Genomic DNA, 13,124 nt, shown 5'->3' with positions numbered 1-13,124 from the left:
AGGAATGAAACCGTCTGGTCTACCTCTTTGTGGGTAGTTTTTTGATCACTAGTTCAATGTGTTGGCAAGTTATGTCTTCTTAGAGTTTCTGTTTCTTTTTGAGTCAGTTTTGGTCATTTGCAGCTTTCTAGGAATCTGTCCATTTCATCCAAGTTATTGATTTACTAACATCCTGATGTTTATCGTATTTGTATACGACTCTGTGTCTGTAACTGAATCTGACCTGTTTCCCATAGTTTAGCATTTACTCTTGTTACTAACATAGGCAGTGCAGCCTTGAGCCGTGTCTCTCGTAGAGTCTCCAAGCATGTGTGTTGGTGTGTTAGGGGTTGGGTTTCTAGGAGAGGAACTACTGGGTCTGATGTCTGCATCTTTAAAGGGTTCGTTGTTGCTGCTGTTGTCCAGGCTGACCTGTGGGGCTGCTCCTGTCTGCCAGTCTCAGATTTTTGGATTGGCTAGAAAGCAAAGTGTGGACCGTCCACTTCTGCCCTGAGCAAATGGGTGGGAAGGGCAATTTGGGGTCTGAGTGTTAGGTGGCTGTTTCTGGCTGGAGGGAGGAGGGTCAAGGGGGTTGTATGAATTCCAAGTCCATCCCATACCTTCACACTTGGGATTTCCATACTCTGCCATGTGGATGCCATGTGGAATCCAGCTACTTGAGCCATTGTTGGCTGCCTTGCAGGACTGTCAGCTTTGGCCTGAGAGAGGCTGTTCAGGGTCTGCAATAGAAATGAATCCCTCCAGGTGACTTCTTAGGGTCTCTCTGGAAGAATTCTGAGAGCAGTGGGGGCCTCAGACGGTCCTGGCCCCCTGGTGCCTGCAGAGGGCTGGAGAGTGTTTGGAGATGGGGTGGGCCTTGCATATGCAGGAAGAATCAGTAGGGATGTGTCCCCACCCATTGCTGCTCTTCCTTCTTTGTAAGTTCACCTGAGGCCTGCCTGGTCTGGGCAGACATGAGCAGCGATGTTAGTACAGGGAGTACCATGGGAAGGGGCCTGGGGACTTTGGAGGGCCGTCCCAGCTGGCTCTTTTTTTTTTTTTTTAAGACTTAATTACTTTTGTTGGAAAAATCAGCTATACAGAGAGAAAAGGATTCAGAAAGATCTTCCATCTGTAGGCTCACTTCCCAAGTGGCCGCAAGGGCCAGAGCTGAACTAATCTGAAGCCAGGAGCTTCTTCTGGGTCTCCCATGTGGATGCAGAGCCCCAAGGCTTTGGGCCGTCCTCGACTGCTTTCCCAGACCACAAGCAGGGAGCTGGATGGGAGGTGGAGCATCCAGGACACTAACTAGCACCCATACAGGATCCCGCTGCATGCAAGGCAAGGACTCTAGCCGCTAGGCTACTGTGCCAGCCCCCCAGCTGGTGGTGTCTTAACCACTAGGCTGAACCCCTGACTCCAGTTGGAGGTTTTTAAAATAATGCACCTGGGCCCTGGTGGCTCCACTGAGTGTTTTTCAGGCTTCGTTAGCTCTAGACTCCCATGTATCCTGGGGGTGCAGGGGAAAGGGCAGAGGTGGCAGTGCTGCAGCCATGGCTCTGCCTTCCTTGCTACTGCTTTGGCTTCTGAGTTACGTTTCCGAGGTGGGGGTGGAGGGCTGTGTGGCTGCAGCAGCTGGAGACTGACTACCCAGGCGTCTGGACCTCTTGGCCCCCATGGGGGTGAAAACTTCGCAAATAACAAATCTGACTGGAAATCTTTGGGGAGACCTTGGTGGCCACAGTCTCTCTGGACAGCCACGAAAGGGCTGCTGTCCTCAGGGCTTACGTGCAAGCCCACATCTGTTTCATTTTTGCTTGTGTGGTGTGAAGTGCTCTGGCCCTAGAGTCCAGCAGAGACAAAAGCCAATGCTCTGTCTCTTGATGCAAATGAATGCTGTCCCTGGGGAAGCCTCTCCCTCACCCCCTAGCTTCCAGGCAGTGAAGGGTTGGTGTGTGTGTGTGTGTGTGTGTGTGTGTGTGTGTGGGCAGGACCTCCTGGCTGATGTCTGCTTCTCTCCCCACCCCTTTTTATGTCTTTCAGTCGGCTGAGTTCTTCGAGATGCTGGAGAAAATGCAGGTGAGCACACCCAAAGGCAAGAGCTGCCACATCCCTGGTCCTTGGGCTCTTAGTGCTAGCTGCTGTTGTGGGCCTGGTTCACCTGAGACTGGCCATGGCACCGCTGAGCCCCCAAAGCAGCACCTGGGGGAAGGCTGCCCAGAAAAGCGAGAGGAAGAGCCAAAGCGGGGCTTCCGCAGCAGAGCAGCCATGATACTAGACACCCTCTGGACTTTGTTTCTTTATCCTTCCCTAAACAATACGTTGTAACAACTCTTTGCACAGCATTCATAGTATGCCAGGTATTATAAATAATGTGGAGAGGATGAAAGCATGTGGGAGGATCATAGGGTACACGTAAAGACTACCATTTTCTACAAGAATCTTGAATGTCCGAAGGTTATGTGTCCCAGGGCAATCCTGGAACAGATGCCTGCGCAAACCGCGGGGCAGGGCTCGCAGGTGAGAGATGCAGCCCCGGGAAACCTGTGCAGGGTGCCAGAAAGCCTAAGGGACATGGTGGGAGGAGTTGGAGCGTAACGGTAGCACCTCAACAGCAGGCTCCTGGCCAACCTGCGTTGAGATGTGTGGACCACCCATGGGGTCACTGCCTGAAAAAAATGGCCCCAGCCACAGGGCCTCAGGGATGCTCAAGGTGGCGCCTTGTACCTTTACTGGCATTGGTGAGCCTTTAGCTTTTTGTACTGAAATGCAAACACATTTTCTCACGGACTTGTCGTTCTTCCCAGCACTCCTCTGGGCTTGGAGATTGACAGGTGTCTTTGTTTTTATCCTCTTAGAAGTAAGGCAGATAGGTGAGAGAATACTGAGGCACAAAGCCAGGAAGTAAAAACACTCAAGAGTGAATGGCTAGACAGCCACTTCAGGGCTATGGCGTCGGGATACCGTCATCCTAAGTGGCTGCTCTCGGCTCAGGGGAGGAGGGAGTTCATACAATAATCATCTGGGAGCTCCAGGGACTGGGGCCACTCCTGGCAGAGCTGAGATGGATCTCCTGAGGGTGGGGGCTGCATCAGGAACAGATGCTCCAGCGATGGTGTCACTACCACAAGCTGCTGCCATGCCCGGCGGGGTGTGGGCCCTAGTGCATCCTACACGCACTGAGGAACCCTGCTGCCCCACTGAGGCTGACCGTTGCTGGGACAGGGAGGGGCAGGCAATAGGATAGCATTAAGTGCTCAGTGCTTAGGGCACAGCCGGGGCTCTCCTCCACAGTCCTGGCATTTGCGGGGTCTTTGCGGCTCTCCTGGTCTCTCCCTCTCCTCCTCAAGGCCTTGGTGTCTGGCCTCAGTCTTGTGCATTCTGCTACTTGGAGGCTGTGGGATTGTCTTCTCACCCTGATGGGGAGCCTCCCTAGGGCTCAGGTCTTGCTGTCACTCCACCCGTGTCTCCCAACACCCGTGTGATTTGCCGATGCCATCCCAGGAAAAGCTAGCCTTGCCAGTGCCAAGGACCCTACCCTCTGTTTACAGGGCTCTGGATCCTGGCAGCTTCCATGGTGGAGACCTGTGGGGAGGAAGGGCTGTGTGGTGTGGGCAGGCGCAGCTCAGGCATCTGGGAGTTGGAAGAAGGGCACATACTCCTTATGGAACAAGAGGGACCCCACGAGGCTGGGTTCCGGGCCACCCAGGGTGGTCTGAGCCTCAGTTTTTTCTGGGGGCAGAAGAGAGAAGGGTGGTGATACCTGTTGCCCAGGAGGAAGGGAGAGGGCGCAGAGCCAGCAGAAGCTGTGTGTGTGTAGGGGGAGGCGGAGAGATGGCGTTTACTCTTCTGCCTCAGAGGCTGTTCCAGTCAGGGGTGACTCACGCAGGACACCCAAAACAAACTCCTGATATCAGACCCTCTCCACCCACCCACTTGGCCAGGCCACCCAGGTACTTCCTCTGGGTGTGAGAGAAGCACCTGTTGTTGGGGCGAGGAGAGGGGCCCTCCCATGCCCTCTGGATGATGCTGCGGGCTAACTCCAGAGAAGCTGTGTCCAGTCCCAGCTGTTGGCAGGGGTCCCAGGGACCAGGCAGTGTAGGCGGTGACCGGATTCATATCTAAGGTCCTGCTGCTCCTTTGCCGTGTGACTTAGGCACACGCCTTCCTCCTGGGGGTTTCATTGTCCTTGCTGGTGAGAAGGTGCCATGAGCTTTGGAGGAGACTCTTGGGGCCTCAGTGGGAAGTCCTTTGGGTTATAATCAGGCAGCAACTGTTTCTGGGTTTCCCTCTGCAACAGGAGCTGCTTCTCTCAGCTTCGCCTGATTGATGCAAACAAGATCTCTGACCTCCTTCCACCCCCCTAGGTCAGGCAGAGTCCGTCTGTAGAGCTGCTGGATAACGAATACTCTTGCTTGTGCCTGTAGTTGAGCCCCAGGGGCTGTGTCTGACCCCAGGCTCCATGAGATGGGAGGTGGGTACTCAAGTCCTCCTGGATGGGTACAGCATCGGAGGCTCCAAGATCTTAAAGGTCGCCACAAGGAGGCTTGTAGTGTAGTGAGGACCAGGCCTATCCCCTCACGCTGGGAGAGGACGGAGTTCAAAGGCCTTGGTCCCCAGTGCTGGCTGTGACAGAACGATCTGAGTCTTTCCCTAGCCTGCTGGCTCTGTGGCCCTGTGGAAGACAGGAAGGCTCCAAGAGGACCGTTGTACTCGAGAGTGATTACCCATCACGCCTGTCATGTGTGCCCATCAGCATCGTCAACACTTAGCCTTGTGTCCACTTTACAGATGAGCACGTGGCCTCATTAGAGGTTTCTGAGACTTTCCTAAGATCATAGGGCTGGTACGTGGCACGGTTGGAGAGCTGAGCTCTAGTGCTATGGCTGCTAACCCACCCAGCTGCTTGGATGTTCAGTCTTGGACTGGCAACTGACAGACAGATGGCAGCAAGGTGTGGCCTGGCTGATGCCAGCTGCCATTGCTGGGATTGTTCCTGGTCCAGTCAGCAAGGCCAGGCTGGCAGCTCGTGCCACCATGGGCCCCTTTGGATGGCCTTGGCCTCTCCTATGGTCCTCTTCTCCTTGTCTCTACAGGGGATCAAGCTTGAGGAGCAGAAGCCGGGACCCCAGAAGAATAAGGTGGGCTGGCTGGGTGGATGGAGGCCAGGGGTCGGGATGGGGGTGGGCAGCGTCTGGTGAGAGGAAGGCAGGAAGGGTGGAGGGGCTGCCAGCATGCTAAGGTGGGGTCTTCTTTCTTACGAGAGCCCAAAAGAACCTTCTTATCCACTGCTTCACTCCTTAAATGCCCACAGTGGCCAGGCAGGGCTAGGTTTGGCCAAATCCAGGAGCCAGAACTCAGTCTGGGTCTCCCACATGATTGGCAGGCAACTGCCTGTTACCTGCCAGGGTCTGCATTAGCAGGAAGCTAAAGCCAAGGACTGGACCCAAGTGCTCCCATGTTGGATATGGACACGCCAACCACTGGGCTTAAACACCTATCTGTTGTTGTTGTTGTTATTATTATTATTATTACCAAGAGCCTTTTGGTGACTGCACCTTAAGGGACTCTGGCTTGGTGCTGTTTGGGCAGCTGCTGAGCAGGCCAGATGGGTGAGACCCAAGGCTTGGTAGCTTGGCCCGGCTCCTCCCATCTTGCCCTGCACATGTACTTGACCTGTGTCTGGGGGTAACAGGCTCTCAACTTCAGGTTCTGCTCTCAAGGTCAAGTTCATGGGGAGGTCAGGGTGCTGGGTGAGACAGGGGTGACTGCCAGGTCACTGCCTGGGTCCTGTCCAAAAGAGATTTTGGAGCAAGAAGAGCTCAGAACTCAGTGGATGTCAGGTCCCAGAGCTGCCTCCAGGCTGTTCTTCCACCTGATGTGTCCCCCACAGCCAGACCGGTCAGTGCACTCTACCCCAGGCTGGGTGGGGGTGTGCCAACAGTGGTCAGACTCTCTGGGAGCTGCTGGCACTCATGGGGGTGACTTCTGGTTTGTCTTGCAGGATGACTACATCCCATACCCCAGCATCGACGAGGTAGGAGCTCCCGCTTTCTGCCCTGGGTCCTGGAAGGCAATGGAGGCTGTGAGGTTGGACAGGGCCCTGCCCAGACCCATGTTGGGGAACCTGAGGCCTCTTCCTGTCTCTGCCGCCATGATTGCAGCTTTTCCAGTGTTGAAATGGGGCGGGGGGCGGTGTACATGGGAGTGTGTGTCTATCCAGACCCTGCAGGGTTTTCCACAGAGATATAGAGGGGCTCTTATCCCTGATGCTAGCCTCAAGCACCCAGCTTTTTGAGTGGGGACCCCCACAGCTGGCCTCTGCCTCCCCACCCCCAGCTTTGTTTCCCAGGTCAGGTTGCAGGCCGGGTCTCTCCCTCTGCCTCCAGGTTGTGGAGAAGGGAGGCCCGTACCCGCTGATCATCCTGCCCCAGTTTGGGGGCTACTGGATCGAGGACCCAGAGAATCTGGGCACCCCGACCTCCCTGGGCAGCAGCACCTGCGAGGAGGATGAGGAGGACAGCCTCAGCCCCAATGCCTTTGGCTACAAGCTCGAGTGCAGAGGTGAAGCCAGGGCCTACCGCAGGCACTTCCTGGGAAAGGTGAGGCCCGGGCATTGGGACCTGGGAGGGGAGGGGGCGCAGCAGGCATCTTCCCCTCTGTTAGCTTTGCTTGCCTTCTGCCTCTGTTGTAGCCATGGAGGAGGGCGAATGTGTCTGTCCTGGCGCACAGGAGCTGTAGGGAAGCAAGAGGCTCCGTGTGATGGATCCCAGTGGGGGCCTCCGCCGGCCCTGCCCCAGCCTGTGTTTTAGGGAGGTTACCTACAGGCTTGTGTCTGCGATGAGGAGGGTGGGTGGAGTTTTAACCGCTCAAGCAAAGTCGGTCCCTCACAGCCTGAGATGTGGCAGGTCCTCAGCCCAGGGGAAGTGCTGTGAGTCTTTGCTGGCTTAAAAGTAACAGTGAGCTTCAGCTTTGCCAGACCTCTGGAGCACTTCTGGAACTCTGCAGGAGTATCCTAAGGAGACGGCACCACCCAAACCCTCTGGGATCTTGGTCAGATCCCAGACTGCAGAGCCCATGCTGCATCCTCAGGTCAGGGTGGACCCCAGGAGGCTGCGTTTTTGGCTCTTGGCTAAAATGAGGTGCGGGACCTCATGCAATCCTGTCACAGGGCTGCTCCTCCTGTGGCAGGGCCGCTGTACTCTCAGAAGCCCTTTGAAATGCCAGGGGCTACTCCCTGGGAAAGGTGAGCTCAAGAAGGACTCATGCTCTGAAGTCAAGGTGGATGGGGGCTTGAGCCTGGAGCTGCCCCTTGCTGGGTGTGCGACCCTAGGCAATTTTATTTGTGGAGTGCTAGGCACGGAACCACATGAAGGGAGGTCTTTGTATCCTAAGCCCCTAGCATGATGCCTGAGGCCTCGGTGGCTGCCACTGCAAGCGGTCATGTCACTGTTGGGGCTTTTCTCTCCTGGTGAGGAAGGTGGGTGGAGGAGAGGGGGTCACATCTGGAGGACCTCCTCCTCCTTCCTCTTCACCCCTAATTTCGGTTTGCAGGATCACCTGAACTTCTACTGCACAGGCAGCAACCTGGGGAACCTCATCCTATCCATCAAGTGCGAGGAGGCAGAGGGGATGGAGTACCTTCGCATCATTCTCAGGTGGGGCTGCAGTACGGGGAGGCCATGCTTCTTCCAGGTGGGGCTGGCGGTGGCAGAAGGACCAGTCCGACAAGTCTGATCTGGGTGTGTTAGAGGGGACAGGCCTGCCGGAGTCCCGGGGCTGTGTCTGATGTGGCTAGGCTGGGAGACCCAGTTGTGGTTGCTAGCCGACCAAAAATGGCATCCTGTTCTCAAGATTACCAAGCCTTGACTCCCCTGCCTTTCTCTGTGTCTTGCAAGGCACCATGGCTTCCAAAATGCGAGGACATGGCTCATGAAGCTAAGACAGGCCTGCATGTTCTGGGGGAGGGCTTGCCAACATGTACCTGGTAGCATCAGTGCAGCAACCCAGAGAAGGTGGAGCGCAAGGCAGCTGGCGTGTGCCTGGGACGGGGCGAGGTGCACAGTGGGAGCGCTGGTGGAGAGCCGAACCCCCTTCCTGGATAGTGATCTCTTTGATGGCAGGAACTGGAACTCCTTTCTCTTTGGTTCAACTCCCGCACTGTTGCCAAATGTCCTTCGTACCCGGAGCAGTGACAGGTGCTGAGGAGCCAGTGGTGGCTGAAAGTTGGTCTTGGTTCTCTGACGGCTTCTTCTGCTTGACTGAGAGAGGAAAACGGAGAATTGTAAAATGTGTCACCAGGGTTGTTTCGGTGATAGGCACAGGAGCGCAAAGGATTTATGGCTGAACTATTGCTGGCCCTGGTGGCGAAGAAGGCAAGGAAGAAAGTCAAGTTCAGGTGCTTAGTGGAGCCTTGGGATCCTGTCATGCTCTGTTTGGGTTTATTGGATCTCACGAGACATTTTCGAAGAGATCTGGGGAAAGGAGCAATATATATATATATTATGTTAATATATATATATATTTTAGTGGGAGGGCTATAAAAATGTGAGGGAACAGAAAGTTCCAGTATCCTCCCTCAGGATGGATGAAGAGGGCTGGAACTGTGGTCGGTGTACATCCAGTCTCACTTTGCTTCTTATTAAGCAGGAGAGCAATTTTCTTTACAGCAGCTCTCCTGGATAGAGATCATATTTACAAGGCACAGAGGAGTCAATTCAGTAGCTGGAGCCAATTTTCCCAGGAGGTAATACTTAGATTCCCATCTCCAAACAGACTTTTCTAGCGAGGTAAGCCTGTAAAAGAAAATTGGTTTCTTTCCTAATAACTGTCAGACTGGGATTGGGAGGGATTTCTGGACATAAGGATGGAAGCTGCTTTTTTCTAATTTTGTGATTGATTTGGAATGCCGCACCACAGCGGGAAGCTGGGCATGCAACATGTGCCGATTTTTTTTTTTTTTGGAGGGGGAAGAGAAGTGGGGTAGTTTATGGGGCAGTGAGGTTTACCTTAGAGTTGAATTCCAGTTCCTCTTAAGAAAGCAAGATGGTGTGGGGGGAGTTTATGAAACTGGAGCTTCTGGAGTGGCAGGTGGTCTTTCTTTCTAGAACCACTTTTGTTGTTTGGAAATCCCTGCCCCGGGAGACCTAGGGCACACTCAGCTGTGGCTGTCCTCATGGAGAGCCAGTGGGTAGGTGGGTGATGGAGAGGAGCCATCGGCCAGTGGGAGACCGGACAGGCCCATCGTGTACTTGGAGCAGTTGCCAAGCCACACTGGGAAGGCAGGCATGAAAAGCTGGCTCCCTGGCTGGCTTAGCAGCTTGACCAGACACAAAGAAGGAATTATCCTGAGACAAAATTCCTCCGCTGGCAGCGGCTCCAGATCCTGCTTCTTCCTCATTCCCAGTGAACTTCTGGGTTGTCTCATTGAAGTCACACATGTCTAACCAGCAGCTCTCCAGCCCCAGATCTGAGAAGAGGATTCCAGCAGCCGCTGTGTGGGCTGTGGGGGTAGCCAAGAACTCACCCACAAATAGCAAGTTGGAGTAGATAGCTCCTTTTGAAGTTTGGATACAAAGAAGAAAAAAAAAAAAAACCTCACATGTCTGTGAAAGAAAATTTTCACATCTAAAAAACAATCAGTTAAGTAGAAAAAAAACCCACAAAATTTTGAATAGGATTTACTATAGAAATTCAGGTCAAATTGAAATATTCACTAACTTTGTGATTTTTCTTTTCCTTAAAGATATAGTTCATTTATTTGAGAGAGAGAAAGAGAGAGAGAGAGGGATAGATCTTCCATCTGCTGGTGCACTTTGCCAATGGTTATGATGACCAGGGCTGGGCCAGGAAATCCATCCAGGCTTCTCACAAGAGTGGGAGGGCAGACACACTTAGGCCATCCTCTGCTGTTTTTCCATCTGCCTTAAGAGGGAGTTGGTTTGGAAGTGCAGTGGCTGGGACTAGCACAGATACGGGATGCTTGTGGCATTGCAAGCAATGGCTTAACCTGTCATATCACTATGCAGGTTTCTAACTTTGTGTATGTGTGTGTGTGTGTGTGTGTGTGTTTTTAAGCAAACCTTTAGAAAAAATAAACACTTTGGTAGAAAAGACAGACAAAATAAGAAAACTGAAACTGTCCAAAAAGAATTCGAGTGCTATGAGAAGAATCCACTTTGTGCAAAGTTGAGGTTGACACGGAGAGGTCACGTAATTCGAAGGGAGACAGAACTCGGAGTGAGATTATGAGATGATGGAGGGTGGAGGGCAGGAATGAAGCACGCTGAGGTTCTTTCTTTTTTTTTTTTTTAAGATTTACTTATTTTTATTGCAAAGTCAGATATATATAGAGAGGAGGCAAGACAAATTTCTTCCATCTGATGATTTGCTCCCCAAGTGACTGTGACGGCTGGTGCTGTGCTGATCCAAAGCCAGGAGCCAGGAGCTCTTCCAGACCTTCCACGCAGGTGCAGGATCCCAAGGCTTTGGGCTGTCCTTAACTGCTTTCCCAGGCCACAAGCAGGGAACTGAATGGGAAGCGGGGCAGCCGGGATTAGAACCAGTGACCATATGGGATCCTGGTGTATTCAAGGTGAGGACTTTAGCTGCTAGGCCATTGTGCCGGGCCCACGCTGAAGCTAACTGAAGACTTAAGCCTGCAAATGAAAAGGTTCACTCAGTGATGAGAAATCAGTGAGAAGAAATTGATGGGTAGACATAGCTGATGAAAACTTGACAGTTCACAGACCCTGGTAGGATGTAAACATTCCAAATGACAAAGGAATAATGTACCTCCACACACATAGAGAAACAGACAAAAATGAAAGGAATCATAAACAGACACGTGGTAGAAGTGCAAATAGGTGTGTGATAAAAATAAATGTACATGAGCCATTTTATTTTTTTAAAGATTTACTTACTTCACTTGAGTTAGAGAAAGAGAGAGAGAAATCTTTCACCTGCTAATTCATTCTCCCCAATAACTACAAAGGCAGGAATTGATCTGGTCCAAAGCCAGGAGCCAGAAGCTTCTTCCGGGTCACCCACGTGGGTGCCAGGACTCAGGGCCCTGGGCCATCTTCCCCTGCTTTCCCAGGTTGTTAGCAGGGAGCTGAAATAGAAGTGAAACAGCTTGGACACTGATGCTTTTATGGGAAGGGGGTGTTGCAGGTGGAGGATTAGCCTGGGTGCCACCATGCTGACCTCTGAATTCTACTCGTAAGTATTCTTTTGTAGATTCCCCATCTCCTCTCTATTTGTATTTTGTTAATGAAGTAACTTGGGGGTGGGGAGGATGGCACTGTGGCATAACACATTGAGTTTCTATCTGTAGTACTAATATCCTATATGGGCACTTCACTTCCAATTCTTTTCTATGCTAAGGTACCTGGGAAAGCAACAGAGGAAGGCCCGAGTTCTTAGACCCCTGCCATCCGAGTGGGAGACCTGGAAGAAGCTCCTGGTTTTGGCCTGTCCCAGCCCCAGCTGTAGCCATCTGGGGAGTGAACCAGTGGCCGGAAGAAATTTATCTCTCTGTAACATTGCCTTTCAAATGAGCAAATAAACAAATCTCTTGAGTAGATAGTAATACATAATTCTTTAAAAACAAGGAATGCTTAGAAAAGTTATAACAAGCAAGTGTAAAAATAATGGAGGTTTAGTAATATGATATTAGCAATAATATTAGTAATAATTTAGTAGGATTCAAGACAATAAAGTAATTATGATGATAAAGAGAGTTAATGTCCTTTCATAAAAGTGTAAGCTCACAAGGAAGATGGCTTATGAACTGTTTTAAATACTATCCATTATAGGATTCCACACACATATACTCTCATGCACAGTATGTAATGATTAAAATGTGCAGAAATCCCCAGAATGCAATTCTTGGGGAGCTTAGCACACTTTTCATCACTTGACAGATGAAGACTAGGGTAAAAAGTGAGAAGGTATGCATGATCTCAGCAATATTTGTATCAATTATGCTTGTTCAACTTTGTGTGTATCTATTTCTATACCCAACGATCAAATTTTCATGCTTTAATGGATCTCTGCTTAGGAGCCTGTGGAATATTCACCCACATGGACTGCAGAGTAGGTCAGTGGGTTTTGGTTGCCTGCTTATATCAGAATCATCTTAACAGACCAAAGTTAAGAAAAATGCAGCAAAAAAAACAACAGAAGTCTTAATTCTGGGATCCAACATGATCATCTCAAGTACACATGTACTTTCTCACACACAAAGCTAAATATAAAAAATGCTTAAATAATGTAACTATTCTCTTTCCTCCTTATGGCCGTGGAAGTCTATAGAATATGCTGTTCTGTGACTTGCTTCCATTGGCAAACTGTGTTAGAGATTTTTGCCTGTTGGTGTACAAGGAGTTTCTTAATTGTGTGTACTGCTGGATAGTGTGGCATTGCCTGGATGTAAGATAACTAAATGTTATTGCCTATTAATGACAGGTGTCAATTTTTTTGCTCTCACAAATAATGCTTAATGAATAACCTTGTCCAACTGTCGCTTTGTGTGGACAGACAGCTTCTCAGAGGTGAGATGGCTGGCTGGCTCTCCGTTGTGGAACTGTCTCATCTTTAACTTTCACATGTGGTGTTGGAGAGTACTGATTTTTTGCAAACCCTCTTCCAATAGAAGGTATTATTCAACACTTGGATTTTGGTCAATCTGATGATTGGTAGCTGCTATTCTAATTGCCGGTGTATTTACAAATGTTGAAAACATCCAAATGAAAAGAACAAGCTAATGAGATCCCCCAAAGTGTGGGGGGGACTCAGGGCCGATATCCTCATGAATATAGAAGTAAGTGTTCTAAACAAATAGCAGTTCCAGAAACTGGAACCCAAGTTATCGCAGCCACCAGAGAGCCCAGGGCTGCTTGACTTTAGGAGATCTGTTCATTCAAGGTGTTTTCCAGCAGGATTGACACATGCTGGAGTTTTTGGTAGGGCTCTGGTGGGGAGGAAGCTCTCATCTCATTCTGTGGCCCTAGAAAGCGTGCTACTTGGTTCAGATGTTCTTATTCCTGTGGTTAAACTTACACTGCATCATCTAATGGACATGGCTCATCGAGGGTCCATGAAGCTGCTGCAGAGGCAGATGGTAAGGAGGCACTCAGAGGAGT

General features: G+C 51.0%; 1 protein-coding gene across 5 annotated transcripts in view; it reads left to right on the top strand.

The window, feature by feature from the left end:
• The window catches only part of RAP1GAP2 (RAP1 GTPase activating protein 2), a 154,143-nt gene that overhangs the window by 101,279 nt on the left and 39,740 nt on the right, over positions 1 to 13,124 (top strand). For 4 of the 5 annotated variants that reach the window (XM_041000300.1, XM_041000299.1, XM_041000298.1 and 1 more), the window contains 5 exons: positions 2,023 to 2,058; positions 5,076 to 5,120; positions 5,984 to 6,016; positions 6,369 to 6,581; positions 7,534 to 7,637. In XM_041000300.1, the coding sequence (XP_040856234.1) occupies positions 2,023 to 2,058; positions 5,076 to 5,120; positions 5,984 to 6,016; positions 6,369 to 6,581; positions 7,534 to 7,637 (431 nt within the window). The remainder of the gene's footprint in view (positions 1 to 2,022; positions 2,059 to 5,075; positions 5,121 to 5,983; positions 6,017 to 6,368; positions 6,582 to 7,533; positions 7,638 to 13,124) is intronic. The other variant, XM_041000303.1, reaches the window with a different exon arrangement.

Source organism: Ochotona curzoniae, unplaced genomic scaffold, assembly GCF_017591425.1.
Source record: "Ochotona curzoniae isolate NIBS_2020 unplaced genomic scaffold, NIBS_Ocur_1.0 scaffold_2453, whole genome shotgun sequence".
In the NCBI taxonomy this organism is placed as follows: Eukaryota; Metazoa; Chordata; class Mammalia; order Lagomorpha; family Ochotonidae; genus Ochotona; species Ochotona curzoniae.
This window is presented reverse-complemented; position numbering and strand designations above follow the sequence as displayed.